This window comes from Symphalangus syndactylus, chromosome 9 (assembly GCF_028878055.3).
Source record: "Symphalangus syndactylus isolate Jambi chromosome 9, NHGRI_mSymSyn1-v2.1_pri, whole genome shotgun sequence".
Lineage (NCBI taxonomy): Eukaryota > Metazoa > Chordata > Mammalia > Primates > Hylobatidae > Symphalangus > Symphalangus syndactylus.
Window position 1 is genome coordinate 21,709,244 of NC_072431.2, and position 23,370 is coordinate 21,732,613.

Consider the following 23,370-nt stretch of genomic DNA (forward strand, 5'->3'; position numbering starts at 1 on the left):
TTTCTAGGGGTCAAAAAAAGTATAGAACTAGAGTTTTTAAGAATAATGTAAAACTTCAAAGTACTATTGGCTTAGCAAATTGAGTACACTATTGGATAGCATTAGGCCAGCTGAAGTAAGGATTAAAATGCCTTTTTTTGTTCGAACTCCATGTGTATGAGTACACATACATGTGTGTATTAAGTTGTTTATTCAAAAAAATTTATTGAGAGTTTACTATGTATCAGAAATTGTATTAGGCCCTTGGGACTCACATATTCATAACCCAGATTCTTCTCTTAAAGAGTTCAGAGCACCGTAAAGTATGAGATGTATGATAATGCAGACTCATGGTTCTCGAACTTTTAATCTCAATTCTCCTATTCAGAATTATTGAGATCCCCAGAAAGCTTTTGCTTCTTTAAGCTTTATCAATATTCATTTTAGCAATTTAAAAATATATATTAATTAGCTAAAAATAATAATATATATTAACATAAATATATTATTATTAAAAAGAACATTTTCAAAAACAGTGAAAAGAATGGCATTATTTTAGCTGTATACAAATCTTATGAATGTGTGGCTTAATAGAATATGGTTGGATTTCTATTTCTACTTCTGCATTTAACCTATTACAATATCACGTGTTATGGAGCTTCTAGAAAACTCTGCTATATAGAATGAGAGTGAAAAGGGCAACTAACATTTAGTATTGATATGAAAATAGCTTTGACCTTGTGGACCCCCTGAAAGGGTCTTGAGAGTCCCTAGATGTGCCGAGACCATACTGTGAGAACCTCTTGCTGTAAATCATCCCAAGTGCTCAGGAGCCATTGAAAAGACATTTAACTCACTCTTTGGGCATCAAGGGGGACTTCCTGGAGGAAATCACAGGAAATTGAGCCCTGACAGATAAGTGTAAGTGATTCAGAAAAAGAATAGAGGGGACTAAGAGGAGCAGAGAATGGCATTCCTAAAATGAAGCCCAAGAGAGAACAGCTTATTCTGAGAACTCTTAAGTAGCTGAGCCTGGCTAACTCACACTCAAGAGACAAATACGAAACACTTAGAAATGAGGTTGCAGAGTCTGGCCAGGAGCTAGGCCACATACAACATGCTCTGTAGTTTGTACTTTATCCTGAAGACAATGGAATGGTCATTAAAGTTTTGATGCAGAGAGTGAGAGAATCTGATTGGCTTCTTAGAAGACTCACTCTGGCTGCAGTGTGGAAAATGATTGCCAGTTGAAAGGCTGAGAGCAGAGAAGCCAGTTAAAAGGCTGCTATAGCACTCTGAAGCAGTTGATGAGGCTAAACTAAAGCAGCTCAGTGGACACGGGCAGAACCTGCTAGGTTATAGAGAGTACTCAAAGGTAGAATGGACAGGACTAATTGGATTTGATGGATGATGAGAAAGATGTTAGAATCTGGGATGACAGCCAACTTTCTATTTTAGTTGGAGGTACCATTCCCTGAAAGAGGAAATACAAAATTCAGAAGGGGAAATCGTTTTGCAGGAAGATCATGAATATGATATTATGTATCATAAATTTGGTTTCTCAACTTAATCAGTTGAAGCATCTAATAAGACAGCTAGTTGTATAAGACTGGAACTCTACAGCAAGATCTAGTAAGAGAAGGCAACATACAGGCTGTACTAAAGACCATGGGCATAGAGAGATAGCCTAGGAACAGAATGTAAAGGGAAGATCCACTTGTGTCATCTACATTATGAGGCCCAAGAGTGCAATGCACTCAACTTTCTTCACTCTGTCGTTCATTCTGTTGTCTGTCTCAATGATTCTGACGATGGCTGTGCCTCAAAATCAACTGTGAAACTCTTTAAACATAAACAGAATTCAGAGAAAAGGGATCTCCTCAAAGTCTCTCAAGGATAGAAAGATAAAGAGCCAACAACTGCAGAGCACTGGAAACATTTAGTGTTGATCTTGGGAAAGCAAGTATTTGCTGCCACTTTGTGACAAGCTTGCAAGATCTGGTAATAACCAGGAGACAGGATGTTCTAACAGGAAGTACTGTGGCTTGGGAGAGACAGATTGTACTTGTAAAATGAGGGCATTGAGCTGAATGATTTTTCATGCCTTCTGACTGTTAACATCTGAGGTTCTTGCATATAGAGCTTCCTTCAAAGCCTGAGACATTCAGACAACTTGCCCCTCTTCCAATTAGGGAACTGATCTTTGGAGTCTTCCACATACCCTCCCAATGCCTTCTACTCCATTCACTATATCTGTCCTTCAAGATCGAGCTCAAACGCTCCTCTCCCAACAAATCATCCCAATCTATTGCTGCATTTCCAATATACTTTCTCAATCTTTGTATATTTAGCAGTCACGGGTTTGAGGGACAGTTCAAAACCTATTACAGGCCCTTCCTTTTTCATCCCTTAATATACTGTAATGAATCTACCTCTAGTTAAAGAGTTCTGTAAGAATTATTATTATAAACATATAATTATAAATATGTATTATAAATACAGTCGGCCCTCCATATCTGTGCATTCTACATCCATAAATTCAACCAAGCTTGGATTGAAAATATTTTCTTTAAAATGGATGGTGACATCTGTACTAAACATGTATAGACTTTTTCTTCTTGTCATTATTCTCTAAACAATACGGTATAACAAGTATCTACATAGCAATTATATTAGATATTACAAGTAATCTAGAGATGATTTAAAGCATACACAAGGTGTGTAGGTTATATGCAAATATTATACATTTTACATAAGGGACTTGAGCATCATTGATTTTGGTATCTGTAGGGGGTCTTGAAACAAATCCCCCACGGATACTGAGGAACGACTGTATGTATAAATACCAATTATAAATAAATAAGTATATGTTATTCATAAGATTGTTGTGACAATATTATAAATTAGAATGTTGCCTGTATTTGTCTGAACACACATTCATAGCTTAAATTTCCCTATATAAACTTCCTAAGATGTCAAAGAAGTATGTTAACTAAAATTATTGGGCCACTTAGAGGAGAATTATCTCTAATACAATTCAAGAATCATCTGACAAGGCAGGAAGACAAGGCAGAGTCTTACAGAGAAGAGGGTGCAGGAACCTGGGGTGGCCATCACAGGTCCCACGAAGGGGGAAGGGTACCCTTAACCATTGTAGGTGAGAGTTGTATAGGAGGCTGAAGCTTCATAATAACTAAGGTGGCTGAAGGTGGAAGGAAAAAACAAGGTGGTGGCATTTGATGTCAAAAGACCAGTCATCCTATACAAGGAGCTGCTAAGACCTGACCCTTCCCCTCCCACAGTACTAATAATAAGAACAACAATAACAACCACAAAAGCTAACATTTATTGAGTGCTTACTACATGCCAGGTACTATTCTGAGCTCTTTACACATTTTAAGACATTTAATCATGACTCTCGTGGCAGATATGATTTTTAATTCTCCTTTGCAAGAGGAAACTGGAGCACAGAGAGGTGAAGTCACCTGCTTAAAATAGCACAGGTATTGTAACACAGGTGATAAGCTGAGACATGGTTTACACAATATGGCTCCAGAGCCCACATTCATAGTCATCATGCTTCACAACCATCCAGCACCAAAGAACGCCCTCACCCATTAATACGCATTCCTCCAAAAATCGCTTACTATGAATGTATCTTTCCCTTTACTATGGAGTTCCATCTACTACTTTTCTGAATATTCATCCTTTTGGTACCATGAGCAAGGTTGTTTTTGAAGTTCTTCCCAGCCATGTTTCCCTTGTATAAAAGTGTGTCTAGATAGTGAAATGGACACAGATATGATTTTTCACGGACCCTGCATCCTATTAAGAAGACTCTGGTCAATAGTCTTCTTAATAGGAATAAATACAATGGCATGCACCAAACAATATAAAACTTTAGATGTAATAAGGATAGGATAAGGAAAATAGCTTTAAAGAAACTTTGTGAGGTTAATGTGATTACTACACTACAGAATCCAGCCTGAAACTTTATTTATCTATCTACCTATTTATTTATTTATATGGAGTCTCGCTCTGTCACCCGGGCTGGAGTGCAGTGGTGCAATCTCGGCTCACTGCAAGCTCCGCCTCCCAGGTTCAAGCAATTCTCCTGCCTCTGCCTCCTGAGTAGCTTGGACTACAGGCACCTGTCACCACACACAGCTAATTTTTATATGTTTAGTAGAGACAGGGTTTCACTGTGTTGGCCAGGCTGGTCTTGAACTCCTGACCTCAAGTGATCCACCTGCCTCAGCTTCCCAAAGTGCTGAGATTACAGACGTGAGCCACCGTGCCTGGCCTGAAACTTTACTTTAAAAGAGTACCAATAGTCTTCTCTATGCTATAGAAAATAAATCAAAAGCAAAAGTATTTCTGTTAGTTCAACTTGTCAGTTTTATTTTGGAGCTCAGGTAGGAAGAAAAAAGAGAGTATTAGATCGCTAATTATGAGTCCCTCCCCACCCACACACACATACGCCTTTCTCAAGCAAATAGTACTAGTCTCCAGACAAATCCAAATATATGAGTATCATCTATAAATGACACCTTTCCTGTTTTTCTTAAAGAATTAAAAAAAGAAAATACAACTTCCTTTATTCCTAGACAAAACATGAAGGTAAATAGTAAGGCCACTGGACTTCCTAAAAAGCAATGCACTGAACCTCATCAACCTGAGAATGGAAAGTGTATGAAGCAGATATTACAGGCAGCACCTTTCCTGGATAAAGTTGCTTAATCACCATGCAAAATTCAAGCCTATCATTCTTAGATAGAAAATTCTATAACCTCAGACAGGGCCTGACATCATGAATGACCTTGAAACAGAACCCACGCTCTTGAAATGATTTCCCCCCATATTGTCTGAACAGAGCACAAGCCTCCATGCTGATGGGTAATTTTAAGGCATCACAATGACAAGTCTGCCAAGGCAAATGTTTTTAACTGCTTCACTTAGCTGACCTTATTTGCCATAAATTCAGGCTAATCCATATCTAATTCTTACTGGGTAACTCACTTGTTTAATGTCACCACTGGCCTTGGTCTCTTGGCATCTTATAAACTCTAGCCAGGCCCCAAATTCCTCAAGGATGTCTGGCTCTTGTCATATTACAGTGCTAGGAATGCAGCATGAATGGCTCATTCCTCCAGGCTCGTTAATGTCACCGTCTCACATTCACTTACCATTAGGATCTTCTAAGGGAAATTTGAGTTCACCCAAAGTTCCAAGGAACACAAAGCCAGCCATGTTGAAGTGATATATGCCAAAGAATATTGTACAAAGAAATGAGTGCTTCTCTTAGTTATTTCTCACAGTTAGTCTCTCATAAAATTTCAGAACAGAAAAGTATTTATAGGTCATTCAATTCTATTCCTTTATTATTTTTTAAAACTGAGGCTTGCGAGGTTACATTTCCAAGGTCACGATGCTACTTAGGGGCAGAATTAAGGTTCTTACCCTAGTTATTTCTAATATATATGGTGCTAATTCCCTAGATTCATAGGAAAAGTCACAATAATAATAAAACTAATATTTATGTAGCCTTTAGATTTACAATGATCCCTTTGCTCTTTATAGTTTCATACAATAATCTGAGCAAAGGCATGACAAACATAATTAACATCTCATTTTGAAGACTAGAAGGCTTATACAACAAGCTTTAAGTAACTTACTCAAATTTTCATAATTAAAATGAGGGATTGTGAACTGAGCCCAAAGTTTAAGTTCTATATCCTAGAGTAAATTACTAACTTCTGTCTCTTCTCATTTATAAAATGAAAATATAACAGTGTCTGCATCAAGGAAGAATTTTTTTCCTGAGAATTAAATGAAGTGATGTACTAAGTGAATAAACTCCTTAGCATTCTGCCCGACAGTTTGCAAGGGGACAAGAAATAACAAAGTTTTGTTTTGTATTTAAATTGTTATTTTTCTGAAACATCCTACCAGCAACACAAAGTTATGACTTCAGGATTAAAGATAAAGAGTAATCCACTAATGTTCCAAGAATCATTTTAGTGGAATTTAAAAATGCAACGCTAAAAAAATAAATAAATAATAAAAATGCAATGTTGAGTTTATCCATCTTTTGAGCTTCATCACAATAGTAATATTTGCCATCAAATGCAGTTAGGCACTGTTATCTTAATACAAGATATTATTGCATCATAACCTTTCCATATCAAGAAAATTACAAAGAACTATTTTCATCTTGACGTTTAAAGCTGCAAACAAAAGGGCAGATCATCTTCCCTATATATTTCAGAGGCCAACAGCCATATGCAGTGACTGGATACAGCCTCATGGTGGTGCTAAATCATCACTGATAACAACTCAAGACCCACTGAAGGCTCTACAGAAACCAAACTGAGGCAGGACTGAAACATTTCTAATGTTAACCAGCAAGGAATTTGCTTTGGATCCCTACGGTTCTTCTAGACCAACCTTGCGCAATGATCCTGACATGTTGTTTCAACAAATCCATTAGCAATGTTAATATACAGTTTTCGTCCTGGCATTGCAACAAATAAAATATACACAAAACATTTTTATTATCTTTAAAAAGAATTGTGCAGCCATACCTTTTAAAATGTTATGTTGACTTAGAATTCCAAAACTGGATTTGGGCCCCATTCATCTACTGTGTATCTTAATTTTATGTATGCCTTGGAGACATTTGTTAAATTCCTTATATCTCCCAGCCCCCAAATTTCAGCTTGAAATTTCAACTCTTTTGACTCCTTTCCTCTTCTATTCTCCTATTTAAAAGAGCCACAAAATTTTATCAATTTGCCCTTTATAATATCTCCCACGTATCTATTTCTTTCTTCAGTCAGCTTCCAAACACACAGTTCAGACCCTTTTACCACATGTCTAGGCTATTTCAATAACTCTTAAGATTAGGCTTAGAGGAGATTGCACCACTGCACTCCAGCCTGGCAACAGAGCAAGATTCTGTCTTAAAAAAAAAAAAAAAAAAAAAAAAAAAAAAAAAAAGATTAGGCTTAGAGGACTACCTCCCAACCACAACTGTACATTACAATTGCTTGAAGAACTCAGAAAATACCCAGCCCCAGGGATTCTGATTTAATTGGTCTGGGGTGGATACAGAGGTTTTTTTTATTTTTTTAAAGCTTCCCAGTGATTGTAATTTGCAGTCACAGTTGAAAACTACTGCTGGAGGTGTGCCCAGCATACCACAGTCAGATTAACCTTCTTAAACTACCAACTCTCTGGGCCAAACATTTTAAGTAGTTTCCCATCTTCGCAAAGATTGCGAATTAGTGACTTAAAGGCCAACCTATCCCAAAGATGTGTTTTTATTTGACCTATTTAAAAATTGTTCAGACCCAACATCTAAAAATTGGGAGATGTCACATAAAACCCAGATTTCTTCCTTCTTTTTAAAAATTCCAAAATCTCAGCACAAATGGCCCACATTCCCATGCAACTATCAGCTGGAACTGAGTGGTGGCTGCCCTTAAGACATGCCACATATCTTCCAGTTGATTCAGTCCCATCACTCCCCATTTACAGCTGGCTTTATGATTCATTTATACTATCTTCCTGGCCTCTTAATTTTAGTTTGTAGCCCTGATCTAGAGAATAAAGTTCAAACTCAATGATACGTTCACTTACTCATTCCCTTAACTACTCATTTATTCATGCATTCATTAGTATTGATTTTGTGTCTATGCTATGCAAACACTTGGAATTCGAAGTCCCTCATATCTTGGCCCTATTCTAACTTCACATTCACCTTCCTCTAACAAACTTATTTCTAACTAGTAGTTAGTTTAAGAGACATCTTCCTTTCAATACTCATAGCTTAGAGGCTTATTTCCAAAACGCCTTTGAGGTCAGGTAATGCTATGTGACAAAGTGGGCCAGTGGGATGTGAGCAAAAGTGGCATGTGTAGCTTCTAAGTCGTATCCATAAGAAGAAACGTGGCCGCCCTCCATTTTCCCCTTCTTGTGAGCTGGAATGCAGACACGGTATTGGTGGTGAGCCATAGAAGAGCAAGAGAGAGAAGCAACCTGGACCTCAGGATGACCTTTATCTTCCCTCGATTGTCTGTCTCTAGGTAAAAGAGAAAGAGACTTCTATCTTACTGTATTTTGGAGTCTCTTTGTTTATAGTAGCTTAGCCTATACTCCAAAACACCAACGACTTCTCTTTACTATTACCCAAACATACCTTGAATACTCTTGCCATCCACCCTGGCATATGCAAAAGTTCCTGTCACTAACATTATGCCTCCTCAACCCTGCTATATAAATTCTACTCATCATTCAAGGCCTAGATCAAGTATTCCCTCTCCTGTGATGCTTCATCAAGCTACACTTGTATTATTTTCTTTTCTCTGTTCTCCCACTGCATGAATTTTCACCTGGCACTTACCAAACATTGTCTTATGTAATAGACACAGAGCCTTGAATTATGTTGCTATATCTACCACAAGTACTAAGTCCAGGACCTAAAACAAAATTTTAGATTGTGCATCATAAAAATTAAAAAGTATTCAGAGTTTCTACAGTATTAAACTTCTATACTTTTTGTTTAATAATTATGTGCACTGTCAACTCTTGTTCAGTCTGTGATCCTTTAGGATTCTTGAATCTTCTCATTTTAATTACAGAACTGAACCTACCCAATTCTTTAAGAATCTGGCTTTTTCCTTGATATTTAAGGAAATCCTAGTTCTCTTTATTCTTGTATCTAAACAATTCCTTGACTTTTTGGATGCATATTTCAAAGACTCAGAAATGCACTGAAAAGATCAAGGGCTCAAGTTTGAATGGTAATGAAGAGACAACTCATAGTGCCATCATATTTGGAATCTGAAAATCTCTAGGACAACACTAGAGGAAGAAAGTAGAAGATACTCTCAAGGAAGGAAATTTAAAAACAAAATGGGCGACAGAGAGTGAAAACTAGATCCAGAAGAAAAGTAAAGAAAAGCGATGGGAAAGAAGACATCAGGAAGAGAGAGAACACAGAGACAAGAGGAGGACTAGCAACTGTGAATGAAAAAGTTGGCATAAGGGAAAGGCACATGCAAAATGGAATGCCAGTGAAGAGAAGTGGAATTCCATAACCTCAAGATGCTTCCTGATAAGGATATTCATAAGAGATCATTATCAACATCCAAGTAGTGTAGAGCACACTACTATTCCATCAACACTAGGAACACTGGTGCATGGTGGGTATAAAAGAAACATCAAAGGCAAGTGAGAACTGAATTTATAGCAGAATCGTGATTGCAAGTTACTCTGTGGGTGAATAAAAAAGGATACAGCTGTGTTTCAAATGGGACTTATTTGAATCTCAAATCAAGTAAATAATGGCTAGACAGGACTTTTTTTTAAAAGAGTAGGCTATAATGGGCCATGCGGTGGCTCCTGTCCATAATCCCAGCACTTTAGGAGGCCAAGATGGAGGATGGCTTGAGCCAAGGAGTTCGACACCAGCCTGGGCACATGGCGAAATGCTGTTTCGACAAAAAATACAAAAATTAATATGAAAATTATCCAGGCATGATGGTGTGTACCTGTAGTCCCAGCTACTGGGTAGGCTGAGGTGGGAAGATAAACTGAGCTCCAGGAAGTCGAGACTTGACGTGAGCTATCATCATGCCACCACATTCCAGCCTGGATGACAGAGTGAGACCCTGTCTCAAAAAACAAAAACAGACCAACAAGAACAAAAAAAAAAAAGACTCTCAAAGTATTTTTTTTTCAAGACAAATTCCAGAAGATGACTTCGTCTTAGCCTTGTAGCTGTGTCCTATCCTAAAAGAAAGCCCAGAGTGAGACCCTTAAAATATGGGTGGTAACTACATTGAAATTTAAAAAAAGAGAGAGAGAGAGAACTCAAAGACCTAAACATAAGACCCAAAATGATAAAACTCCTAGAAGAAATAGAAGAAAACACTGAGGAAAAACTTCATGATGTTGGGCTTGGCAGTGATTTCTCAGTTATGGCACCAAAAGCACAGGCAACAAAAGCAAACATAGATAAATGAAACTACATCAAACTTAAAAACTTGATGCATCAAAGGACACCACCAACAGAGTAAAAAGGCTACAGAATGGGAGAAAATAATTTGCAAATCATACATATAATAAGGTGTTAATAGTCAGAATGGGCTAGGTGCGGGGGCTCATGCCTGTAATCCCAGCATTTTGGGAGGTTGAGGCAGGTGGATTGCTTGAACCCAGGAGTTTGAGACCAGCCTGGGCAACAGAGTAAAACCCTGTCTCTACAAAAAATGCAAAAATTAACCAGGTGTGGTGGTGCATGCCTGTAGTCCCAGCTACTCAGGAGGCTGAGGCAGGTGGATCGATTGAGCCTGGGAGGTCAAGGCCACAGTTAGCTGTGATCACGCCACTGCACTCCAGGCTAGGTGACAGAGCAAGACCCTGTCTCAATTAAAAAAACAAAAAAAGAATATATAACGAACTCCTTCAACTAAACAACAAAACTCAAATAACGCTATTAAAATATGGGTAATGGACCTGACATTTCTCCAAAGATGATATACAAATAGCCAACAAGCATATGGAAAGATGCTGAACATCATTATTCATCAGAGAAGTGGAAATCAAAACCACAATGATCTATCACTTTACACCCATTACGATGGCTACTATTTTTGTTTAAAAAAACCTAGAAAGTAACAAGTATTGGCAAGGATGTGGGGAAACTGAAACTCTGTACTCCGTTGGTGGGATTGTAAAATGGTGTAACTACTTTGAAAAATAGCATGGAGATTCCTCAAAAAATATATATGATCCTCAAAAAAATGATACAGCAATCCAATTTTTGGGTATATACCCAAAAGAACAGAAAGCAGGGTCTTGAAGAGATCATTGTACACCCATGTTCACAGCAGCATTATTCACAATAGCCAAGAGGTGGAAGCAACACAGATTGTCCACTGACAGATGAATGGATAAACAAAATGTTGAATAAACATATGATAGAATATTATTCAGCCCAAAAAGGAAAGAAATCCTGTCACATTCTACAACATGGATGAACCTTGAGGACATGCTAAGTGAAACAAGCCAGTTACAAAAAGACAAATACTATATGATTCCACTTAGATGAGGCGCTTAGAATAGTCAAAATTATGGAGATAGAAAGTAGAATGGTGGTTACCCAAGGAAAGTAGGGAGAGGGAAAGGGGAGCTGTTATTTAATGGGTATAGAGTTTCAGGTTTGCAAGATGAAAATGTTCTGGAGATCTGTTTTACAACCATGCAAATACTCTTAACACTACTAAACTGTACACTTAAAAAATGGTTAAGATAGCACATTTTGTTATATTATATTTTTACCACAATAAAGAAAACTCAGAAGGACATGATACTTCTTAATGGCTGCTATCATCAGTATGGATGTTAGGATGGGTTCCTCTGGACCCATTCTACCTCTTGGAAAAGAAATGTAAAAATGAGTGCCAAGTTAATCTCGGGGAAAAACTTCTCTACCTTCATATTACACAGGTACTAACCACCACTAAGGACATCCTTAGCTGGCACCAAAGAAGTTTGTTAAATTAGGTTATAGATGTCTCTAGGACAAAATACAACAGCTAAGTCATTGAACTATAATCAAGATGCTCTAATTTGGCATATGAAGACATTTACATCTCTTGTGGACAAACAGGCTCAGCTATGTCATGCATCCATCAATTCCGTATCACTGAGTCCAACTTGACAGTCCTATCTTCCAGGACAAGTTTTGAGAATTTAATGGCACCAAAAGCACAGGCACCTGAATTTAATGGCAGCAGGAAGCCCAAAATGTGAGAGGTGGACTATGCACTATATCCCAAAGGACAGATCTCCTGAAATGCTTCACTGAGATGGCATACCCTGGGCTGCCCTCTGTCAGCTCCCATAGGAATTATACAGCTGTTAACCCAGCATCAATAATTACCCACCTTATACAAGTGGCTACTTACCAACCAGTTCATTTCTCTTCAGGTCATGAGGAAGAAGTCATACTGTTTATTTACTAATCTAGTAGTGGTTTGTGGGCTTCATAAACAGATTATATTTGCATATGTGATTACTGTCTAAATTCCCTGGCATTTGACTATATCTCATGGAGAAAACCAAGTTAGCTTGGGCATCCCAGATGGAATACCAGCTCTCACACTTTGCAGCATTATGACCCTGAGCAAGTCATTTGCATTTAAGCCTGGAGTCCTCATCTGTAAAATGAGACCAATAACAGCTCTTCCATATGCTTGTTATATAAATTAAATGAAAGAATCTACTTCAGATCCTGGCACACAGCAGATGTTGATCAGAAATTATCTCCCTCTCTTCTTCCTTACTCAAGAGGAGGGGTCAGCAAATTTGTTCTGTAAAAGGCAAGAGAGTAAATCTTTAATTTTTTTTTTTTTATTATTATACTTTAGGGTTTTAGGGTACATGTGCACAATGTGCAGGTTTGTTACATATGTATCCATGTGCCATGTTGATTTCCTGCACCCATTAACTCATCATTTAGCATTAGGTGTATCTCCTAATGCTGTCCCTCCCCCCTCCCCCCACCCCACAACAGTCCCCGGAGCGTGATGTTCCCCTTCCTGTGTCCATGAGTTCTCATTTTTCAATTCCCACCTATGAGTGAGAACATGTGGTGTTTGGTTTTTTGTCCTTGCGATAGTTTACTGAGAATGATGGTTTCCAGTTTCATCCATGTCCCTACAAAGGACACGAACTCATCATTTTTTATGGCTGCATAGTATTCCATGGTGTATATGTGCCACATTTTCTTAATCCAGTCTATCGTTGTTGGACATTTGGGTTGGTTCCAACTCTTTGCTATTGTGAATAGTGCCGCAATAAACATACGTGTGCATGTGTCTTTATAGCAGCATGATTTATAGTCCTTTGGGTATATACCCAGTAATGGGATGGCTGGGTCAAATGGTATTTCTAGTTCGAGATCCCTGAGGAATCGCCACACTGACTTCCACAATGGTTGAACTAGTTTACAGTCCCACCAACAGTGTAAAAGTGTTCCTATTTCTCCACATCCTCTCCAGCACCTGTTGTTTCCTGTAAATCTTTAATCTTTTTAGGCCATATGGTCTCTGTCACAACTATTCAACTCTATCACTGTAACACAAAAGCAGCCACAGACAAACACCATGGCTGACTTCCAATAAAATATTATTTTAAAAAGCAGGTATTGGGCCACATTTGGCTCACAGGCCATAGTTTGCCAATCCCTATTACTTATACCACATATGTCCAGGTATCATGCTAAGTTAATTTTTCACCATTCTGTTTGATTTCATCTGTTCCAGATATATTCTTCCCTTTTATCTCCTTATTGCTTTTATTGTATTTCTTGAACGTATCGGAACAAATGTGTCTGTTTCCATTACTTGACTTCGCTTCTGGCTTTGAATTTTAGGCCTTGAGAAGTTCCCGTAGGTGTTGAGCACTCAGACCTAAGATGCTCTAGTAATTTATTCACACAATGGGTTCTGGGTAAATCAGCCAGAGTTAAGCAAAATCCCCTCAATCCTCAGCAAATGATTGGGAACAGACCATCCCTTGGGAACTCAGAGTTTACTAGGAGTTTTTATTTGTGGAGAGGGAATGGTTACAACTGATTCCCCAGTTTTAAAAATAGTGCCTTAAAATTTTTGTTTTCATTGGCTTATATATGTAAAGGCCTTCTTAAAAAATATATAAGTGCTAAAAACAATAGTGATCACATATGGTGAAGTGAGAATTCAAGATGGAGTGATAAGGAGGAGAGTGGGATTTACTATTTTTAAATGTCTATGATTTAAAACCATGTGACTATATTATCCAAAAATCAATTTTCCCAAAGAATAAAGAAATCTTGGCCAGGCGCGGTGGCTCATGCCTATAATCCCAGCACTTTGGGAGGCCGAGGCAAGTGGATCACAAGGTTAGAAGTTTGAGATCAGTCTGGCCAACATGGTGAAACCCCGTCTCTACTAAAAAAAAATACAAAAATTAGCTGGGCATGGTGGTGGGTGCCCGTAATCCCAGCTACTGGGGAGGCTGAGGCAGGAGAATGGCTTGAACCCAGGAGACCCAGGAGGCGGAGGTGCAGTGAGCCGAGACAGTGCCACTGCACTCCAGCCTGGGTGACAGAGCAAGACTCTCAAAAAAAAAAAAAAAAAGAAAAAAGAATCTTTTGTTTTGCAAAATTAGCCTATTATAAGAAAGATACAAATGTGAGGGGTGGGGACTGACAGGAACCTATTGGAGATTCTATCACAGCCCCACACTCTGTTGCAGTTACTGGGCTTCTGTGTGCCTCCTGCCTTCTGCTCTGTGTGATTCAGAGAAGACAGAGTGGAGCACTCTGGCATGACGAGTTAATGGACTCCACTTTCCATTTGACAGAAGTGGAATCAGAAGCAGGATATATTTTTCAGTATTTTATCGTTCTTGATATCAGGCCATAATTCTCCCCATGAGTTCCACATACCCTCCCTTCTTTCTCAGTGTGTCCATACTTACATAGTCTTTCTAGCTACTTCAATCTCTCTTGCCACTTTTGCCTTCAAATAAGCTTCAATTTTTTAAAAAAGAAACTTCTGACTTTACTTTCAACTATTGCCCTTTGCCTCATATTGTGTTTTCAATCCAATTCCTGGAAATATTAGGAATGATTGTTTTTTTACTTCTTAATCACCTATATCTACTTTCATTCCTTCATTAAGTCTGTTTTTTTCCTAAGGTCTTCATTAATTATTTCAGACAAATCTAAAGGTTGTTGGGTTTTTTTCCTCTTAGTCTTTATTATTCTTGATGCATCTTTTGCAAAGAACAAAGCTAATGTCCATTTTATTTAGTATCTCTTTCTCTCTCTCCGTGTATTTGATACCCAAGAATTCTTTCTGTCCCTTCTGATCCCCACAACTCGATCTCTTCCTTGTTCCTGTCTCATAACTGGGCTACAACTTGAATATCAGACATCAGTCCCTCTGCTTTTCTCCATCTAGCCTCCTTCTTTTAAGGAATTCATCTATTTCCAAGTCTTTATCTTGTGGGAGGAATAAAGCAGATGGTAGCCTGAAGCCTGGCTCTGTAACTTATTAGCTGTGCTGCATAGGAAAAATTGTTCGTTCATCTTTCTAAACTCAGTTTCCTCTGCTCTAAAATGGTGATTCGGTCATTCAGTAGTCTTTATTGAGCACTTACTATACACCAGGCATTGTTCTAGGTACATCAGATTCATTAACAAACTAAACAGATAAACATTCCTGCCCTCACAGAGTTCCCATTCTAACAGAGGGAGACAGACCAAAAATAATAAATATACTACATTAGAAAATTATATAAAATTACAGAATGTAGGCCAGGCATGGTGGCTCACGCCTATAATCCCAGCACTTTGGGAGGCCAAGGCAGGCGGATCACAAGGTCAGGAGAGAGAGACCATCCTGGCTAACACGGTGAAACCCCATCTGTACTAAAAAAAAATTACAAAAAATTAGCCGGGTGTGGTGGCAGGCACCTGTAGTCCCAGCTACCTCAGGAGGCTGAGGCAGGAGAATGGCGTGAACCTGGGAGGCGGAGCTTGCAGTGAGCCGAGATCGTGCCACTGCACTCCAGCCTGGGCGACAGAGCAAGACTCCATCTCAAAAAACAAACAAACAAACAAAAATTACAGAACGTGGTGAGATCTGTAAAAGAAAGAAAAAGTCAGGTTACACCTTTTTTTTTTTTTTTTTTTTTTTTTGAGACCAAGTCTTGCTCCGTCGCCCAGGCTGGAGTGCCATGGCACGCTCCCAGCTCACTGAACCTCCATCTCCCGGGTTCAAGCGATTCTCCTGCCTCAGCCTCCCGAATAGCTGGGATTACAGGTGCACACCATCACACCTGGCTGGTTTTTGTTTATTTAGTAGAAATGGGGTTTCACCATGTTGGCCAGGCTGGTCTCAAACTCCTGACCTCAAGTGATCTGCCCACCTCAGCCTCCCAAAGTGCTGGGATTACAGGCATGAGCCGCGGTGCCCAGCTGGGTTACATCTTTTAAAAGATGGTCAGAGTAGTCCTCTCTGAGAAGATAATATTTTAGCAGAGACTTGGAACAGGTGAAGGAATTATAAATGAGGGCATCTGCTGGAGAGGATGTAGACAAAAGCAGCTGACAATAGTCCTAAAGGCAAGAAGCATGCCAAGTATGTTCTAGGAAAGGGAGTGCAGTGAGCATGGGGAAAAGTCGTTGGAAAGGATGTCAGAGAGGAAATCAGGGAACAGTCCATGTAGGACCTCTGAATACAATGGCAACCCTCTACTGTGGAGTTTTGAGCAGAGGGATGACATAATCTGATTTATCTTTTAAAAGGATCACTCTGGCTCCTCTATTGGAAATAGACTGTAGCCAGAGAAGAATAGAAGCAGAGAGACCAGTTAGGAGGCTACTGCAGTAATCCAGGAAGGAGGTGATGGGGGCTAGGACCAGAATGGAACAGGAGAGAAGTGGTTAATTTAGGATTAAAAACCTACCTTAGAGGGTTGTTATAAGAATTTTATGGGAGAGTTATTATAGGTAAAATGCCTACCAGATGCCTTCTATAAAGAAGATGTTAAGTAATATCCTCTCTCATTATATTTTCCAGGCAGAATAGGTTCTCTGGGTCACTATACGGAGGAGACCAAAGCTAGAGTGTGATAGCCAAGGCCAGCTGACCTGGAGGCTGGCAGCTGCCCTCATCTGACATAGTAAGGGAGGCTGGCCTGAGGAAGGAACTTGATCTTTTAGCCTCTTCCCTCATATCCCAACTCCAGTATGGGATTTTTCAACTGCCTATAAACCATTTCTTCTTAAAAGTTTCATCATATACTATCTATGCACAGTTTTTTAAAAAATTACCTGCACCACCTCTACTTCAAACCAGCTACTCATCCAAATGTTTCTTTCTATTAAAGACACACCAGTCTCCAGATGCCGAAAACCTGGCTGTATTTTTGTAGAACTGTGGAATCAAATTGGAAGTCGGCATCATAGTCATCATCTGGTTGAAACATCCCTTTTTACAAAAGATGAAACAAGGCTCAGAATGGAACATGCCAAGCTGTGGGCCACACCAGGCTTTAATCACTGAATGGCTCCTGAATTCTTTCTAGCAAGGTCTAGAACCAGTTTTCTGGACTCATTCACTTTTTCAACACTCCCCTCCCTTCCTCTTGCCTGATCCACATCACAGCAGTTCCTCAGGTTGGCTGCCACAGGCCAACACCTCTGCCCTGGTCGCCGCCACGTCTGCCAGGACCATTTTTCTGTTATTGCCAATTAACCCTTCTGGAAAGACTACTAGAGACCAGGGCCTACACTGCTTTAAGAATGCTGGCTGTGGGTTCAAATCCTGGCTTTGTACTTACTAGCTGTGAGGACTTGAGCAAGTTTCCTAATCACATTCTGCCTTAGTTTCTTCATCTGAAAAAATCCTCCCTTCTAGGACTTAAGTGGAGTAAGGCATGTAAAACACTTAGTACAGAGCCGAACACAAAATAAGAGCTTAAGAAGTATCAGTTATTACTGTCAGTCCCTTTCAGAGAAGTTGCTGTGGATGCCTGGTGAACAAATTCTAATTGCCTTGGTGTGGCCTTCAGCGCCTTTCCATACCTACTATAGGCATGGAAACTTTCACTGATCTCTGATGACAAACCTTCCAATCAGGACAGCTCTCTTTGTACCCCATATCCATGCTCGTTCCCATTTCTACCTCTGTGTTTTAGTTTATGCTCCTCCTACCTGAAACGCCACCTTCCTTTGCCTTTATCTGTCTGAATCCTGTACATCCTTCAAAGCTCCACTTAAGGTTTAGTACTTCACAAGAACTGCCCAGGCAAATTCTAGCTCCGCTGATATTATTACTACTCTACAATACCACAGTTTTTATATTCAGTACTTATTGATCACTTCCTCACGGACAGGAATGAGGGCATTTAGTTAATAGTATGGGCTCTGGAGCAGACTGCATGGTCTCTCAGCCTGTCTCCTCAGCCATAAAATAAGGTTCATATCAGGGTTGTTGTGAGGATTAGATACACGAATACTTGATATATGTTAATGATGATTAATATGTTATTACTGCTATATATTTGATAAATTTTTCCTCTTTGTTTATAAACCTACATTTTCTTCCTCCACGTTACTCTATCCATATGCACGATACCTTTATCCTGTGTCTAGCACAATGCTGGTCTCAGAGTAGTGTTCAACAACGAACGGATGTAAAAAACAAAAAACAAAAAAAACAAAACAAAAAAAACAGGAAAACTGCCCATGGCAGTTACATCAATATTCTCTATCCAGTCTGAATGGGTCCTGAACTCTTTCTTCTCCCCTACCTTACAGTTTCCCAGCGAAGGAGAAACTACAACCCCTTTCAGGGAGGCAACATGATACCATGGAAGAAAACTGGACTAAGAATCAGAAGACATGGGTTTGTGTCTCAGCTTCCCACACAAAAGGTCTGTCTGGTTTGTCTGTCTCTGTCTCTGCCTGTCTATCTGTCAGTCTCTGTCTATCTGTGTCTGTCTGTCTCTATCTAGCTACCTACCTACTATCTCTTTATCTCTCTCTCTCTCTCTCTGTCTCTCTCTCTATTTATTTTAGCTTGAGAAAAATCACTTAAGCTCTGGAGCCTGTTTCCATCTCTGTAAAGGGAGAATAATCTGGCATGGCCTGCTTCCTTCACAGGACAGCTGTGAAGATCAAGTAAAAAAAAAAAAAAAAAAAAAATGTATGGGCCACGCACAGCGGCTCATGCCTGTAATCCCAGAACTTTGGGATGCCAAGGCAGGCAGATCACCTGAGGTCAGGAGTTCAAGACTAGCCTGGCCAACATGGTGAGGCCCCTCTCTACTAAAAATACAAAAATTAGCTGGGCATGGTCATGGGTGCCTATAATCCCAGCTACACGAGAGGCTGAGGCAGGGTAATGTCTTGAACCTGGGAGGTGGAGGTTGAAGTGAGCTGAGATGGTGCCATTCCACTCCAGCCTGGGCAACGGGAGCAAAACTCTGCTCAGAGAGAAAAAAAAAAAAAAAAAAAAGCATGTGGGAGAGCTTTGCATACCATAAAGTCATATACAAATTATATGTAGCCAGGCGTGGCCATTTATAGGTCATCAAACAAGAAACCATTAACAGTTATCAAGTCAGCTGGATCTACTTCCAATGGCCTCCTGAGGAAAGGGCCATTACCACAGTAATCATAGTGAATCTATTTGCCCAGATGCCTCTTCAAAGATCAAATAATTACTTATACTATGGAGCTCAGTCCTGAGATTTTTTTTTTTTTTTTGAGACAGGGTCTCACTCTGTTGCCCAGGTTGGAGTGCAGTGGCATGACCACAACTCATTGCAGCCTCAACCTCCTCAGCTCAAGCAATCCTCCTGTCTCAGCCTCCTGAGTAGCTGGGACTACAGGTGTGTGCCACCATTCCTGGCTAATATACAGATGGGGTCTCCCTACGTTGCCCAAGCTGTCGGTCCTGAGAATTTTGATAAGTCTGTCCTCAAACATTTCATCATATCTAGCAATTTGTTCAAAAGTACAGATTTAGCCAAAATGTCAACTTCACATCCCAGAGTCCATGGGTGGTACATGTATAGGTAATATGGTTATTAGCCAAAGTTCTCAAAGAGGAGGAAGAGTAAAGAAAAAAAAGATCCCTAAGAAATTAGAAATGTCTGGTCTATTTCTACAAGAAGTTAACATTGGAGATGTGGAATGTATTCTGGAGTCAGAAGAAATGAATAAAAACACTCTGGGGTAACTGGAATAGTCTATGCATATATTCCTGAGCTACTTGTGTGTGCATAGCTATCATTCTATTTAATTTTGTATTAGATCCAAGGGGTTCCAGCATTCATCAGCAGTCATGATAGATTTGAACAATGTCAACAAAGAATTCTATACCAGGCAGGAGCCCATCAAGCTAATGCACTGACAATGGCAATTCCTAGTGATTCATACTCTTTGTCACATGCATTGATCATTGTGCTTTTCCTTTTCTTTCTTTGGAAAATCAGATTTATCAAAAATAGCCATATATTTTATAACAGAGTGTAGAGAGTGTGACCTTCTCCCAGCATTACTTCCAAAACTCAAGTGAGAAATCATTCATGTTAAGAAAACCACCTTACCTCTATTTTTTCCCATATGGCTTCATAGTTGTCTTGGTGCTGAATATCTTGCATCAGTTTCTGAATTAAAGCTGATTTTGTGGCAGAATGGCTCTCATTTTTCTCAGAGGATGAAGGTCTTTCTGACTTCTCATCAGCATACTTTTTCATGCCAGTGAGAGGTATACTGGACTCCTCATCAGAAAGAACGTCACTCAGGGGCCCAGATTCAATGCTCTCCCCTAGTGAAGAGGCTATGTCACTAGATGAGCTTGGAGACACCCTGCCTAGGCTTGTATGCTTCTTTTTGACATGATAGGTTGGATAGATCTCAGAATCTGAATTCATTTCAGACAGTTCCCAGTCATCAATATTCTGGATGGTTTCTCCTCTGGGTTTCTGAGGCAGAAGCTTTGTTAGGTTTTCCAACTTCAAAGCCAATACTTCTGTCTGCTTAAGGTGAGAGGGCAGTGCTAGGTATTCATCAGAGCCATACCAGGCCTCCACAACCTGACCATTCCTAGTGACGTGACTTGGAGAGGAGGCATGACCTTTTTTGCTTTTGTGTTTTGAAAGAAGTGGCACCGGAGACATGATGTTGTCTGAACCAACAGAGGACTCACTGCTCTGAGTAAAAGGTGGTGAACTGGATGTTTCTGACTGCAATTGCAATTTGGCATCCCAACTTCTCTGATTACAAGGCTCACATGAGGATGTGGAAGCAGAATTTGTTTGCGGCCCCTCTATGGCCTTGGAAGTACAAGAAAGCTCTCCATTTGGTACTGCTGAGCTCCTTGTATTTTTAGCTTGTTTGCCTGAACCAGTCCCCCGTTTAGGTGTTCGGCATGGAGGCACCTCTTCTGAGGTCTTGTGTGGCTTTTTAAGTTGAGGTTTCTCTTTATAGCAGTCGTTAAGCCTTCCCAGGCTGGAAGAAATTTCTTTAATGTGAAATTTGACTGTGTTTTCAAGATTCCCATCCCCCACCTTGTGTAAACACTCATAAGACTGGCTGGCAGCAGAAGGGCTGTTGGGGTAGGAAGACTGCAACACCAGGCAAAGTTTGGATCTGTCAGGAGGATCTACTAGCGAAGGGGTGCTTCTGCTCATCTCAGGATTTAGATCAACCATTTGCTTCTTTCCACCATTGCCTTTCAGATCATTCTTAAAAGTTTCCTCTTTAAGAAAAAGTCCTCTTTTTGGCAATGTGGGCTGTGTGGGAGAGTCCTCGTTATAATTAAAGCAATCTCTGATGGTTCGCTTGGGGGTTGCATTTTCACAAGAAACAGGCTGCTGATTCTTTGCATCAAGATGGGAGGAGGAACTGGATTCTTGCTTCACAGTCTCAGAGGAGGGTTGAACAGCATTTGTCAGAGCTTCTCCTGAAGATGAAGACACCCCCAGTGTTAAGCCTGGTTGCTCTTCGACTGCAGAAGCATTGCCTTCCTCACATCCACCTTTGTCGTCTACTGAGAGAGATACTTGAGATACCTCCTCAGTAACTGCTTCGCTGCCATTGGTAGAGATAGAGTCAGCAGCTACCGTAAGTAACCCGACGCTTCGGATAAGCTCAGGAAACTCCTTTTCCATCTCACTGTAGCTCCAAGAGTCAAAAGGTTTGGTTTTGACTTGGCTAGAGGTCATGTCACCTAGCCCACTGAGCAAATCCTCACTTGGACTGTAGTCAGACAGTTCGAATGCAGTAATGCCACAATCCAGAGACAAGTAATTTTGAGAACATTTGATAGTTAATTGTCCTGAGTCATCCACTTCTGTTAGAGAATCAAGCCGGCCCTGAAACAGACAATGGCAATGGTTTCAGTAAATGCAACATCAATTACAACATCAGCTGCTGTTTAAATGAAATCTCAGTACAGGGCACTATAAAGGTCAAATGTATTGGTCCCTATTGCTTCTGGTTTGACATACACAAAGGGATATTAATCAATTACCACATTGCTTTATATAGTATCTTGTTCTTAAACACCTGAAGATTTTTCACTAATCTGGAGTATACAGCCTTAACAGAAATGTCAAGATCAAGCCAAAAAAATCCATTCTTGCCTTAATTTTCAACTTAAAAATAATATATTATTCATTTAATAAGAATTTCATAAAGCCTTAAGTAATACAATTTCTGGGATCAAAATACTGTAAAAGTAAAATCTCCATGAATGTCTGTTTTGCTTTTTGCTATCATTCCAGTACCTACCACAGTGGCTAACTCATGGTAGATGCTCTATAAATATTTTTAAGTAGAATAATTAATTATAATAAGCCAGTTGTGTCAAATATATATTGATGAATTTGCAAATACATAACAGTTCAAGACCAGTTTCTGTTTGGCCCTACCCTTTTGAAGGAGAAAATTAATGAATGTCCAAACTTTATCATTAGAGATAGCATCGGCTCCTCCCTTTGTATGTTTTTCTCCCCAAGTCCTGCCCCCACTGGTGTTTGTGAGCTGTTAAGTGCCCATCTTTCTTACTATTCATAATTCTGGATAGGCTGATTTGATTTAAAACTCCTTCACACTAAAAAAACAGCATTACAATTAACTATTTTTAATTTGTTAAATCTTTAATTCTGTAATTAAGGCTTTTGTCTCATTACTAATGCAGTTTCTGATTTCATACAACAAATGGGAAGATTTTCACTGATGCTTTGTTTGGGGTAGAAGAGACCCAGGAACTATCCTATTACGCCTGCTGGCTGAATAACAGCCTGATGTAACCTAGCCCTCTTAGGAAATGAAAAAAGAAAACTGAAAAGTGAAGGGTTGTTATATCCCCAGATCTTCTTTTTTTCTGGAGGAAGAACTGTGGTGAGCCAACTGAAGCTGGATCCCATGTGGCTGCTGGATCCTGTGATCCTTTCAACCAGGTTTTCCCAAGATCTGGCTTCTCCAGGATCTTATATCTGGTTTTACTGCTCATTTGTTTGTTTTTGTTTTTGGAATGTTCTCTCCCTTCAGACCTTCACCCTGCCTTTATCTCCTACTCCACTCACTCTCATTCCATAACATCTAGATAAACAGATGAAAAGCTTTATTTAACTTTTCTAAGCCTCAGAGTCCTCATCTATAAAGGATGATGGTTGATTACTACAATTACTTTTTCATTTAATCCTTAAAATTTTCTTCTGTGGTCTGTACTATTGTCCCTGTCTTACATAAGAGTAGCTTGGACCAAAAGATGACATCGGCCCTGGATAGAGGCTGTCCCCAAAGTCTGTATT

At 39.6% G+C, this 23,370-nt stretch overlaps 1 protein-coding gene across 3 annotated transcripts in view; it reads right to left on the reverse strand.

Moving 5' to 3' along the window:
- AKAP6 (A-kinase anchoring protein 6) overlaps positions 1 to 23,370 on the reverse strand; it is a 627,789-nt gene that overhangs the window by 264,793 nt on the left and 339,626 nt on the right. For all 3 annotated transcript variants that reach the window (XM_055291569.2, XM_055291568.2, XM_063645887.1), the window contains exon 5: positions 20,158 to 21,927. In XM_055291569.2, coding sequence (XP_055147544.1) covers positions 20,158 to 21,927 — 1,770 coding nt within the window. The remainder of the gene's footprint in view (positions 1 to 20,157; positions 21,928 to 23,370) is intronic.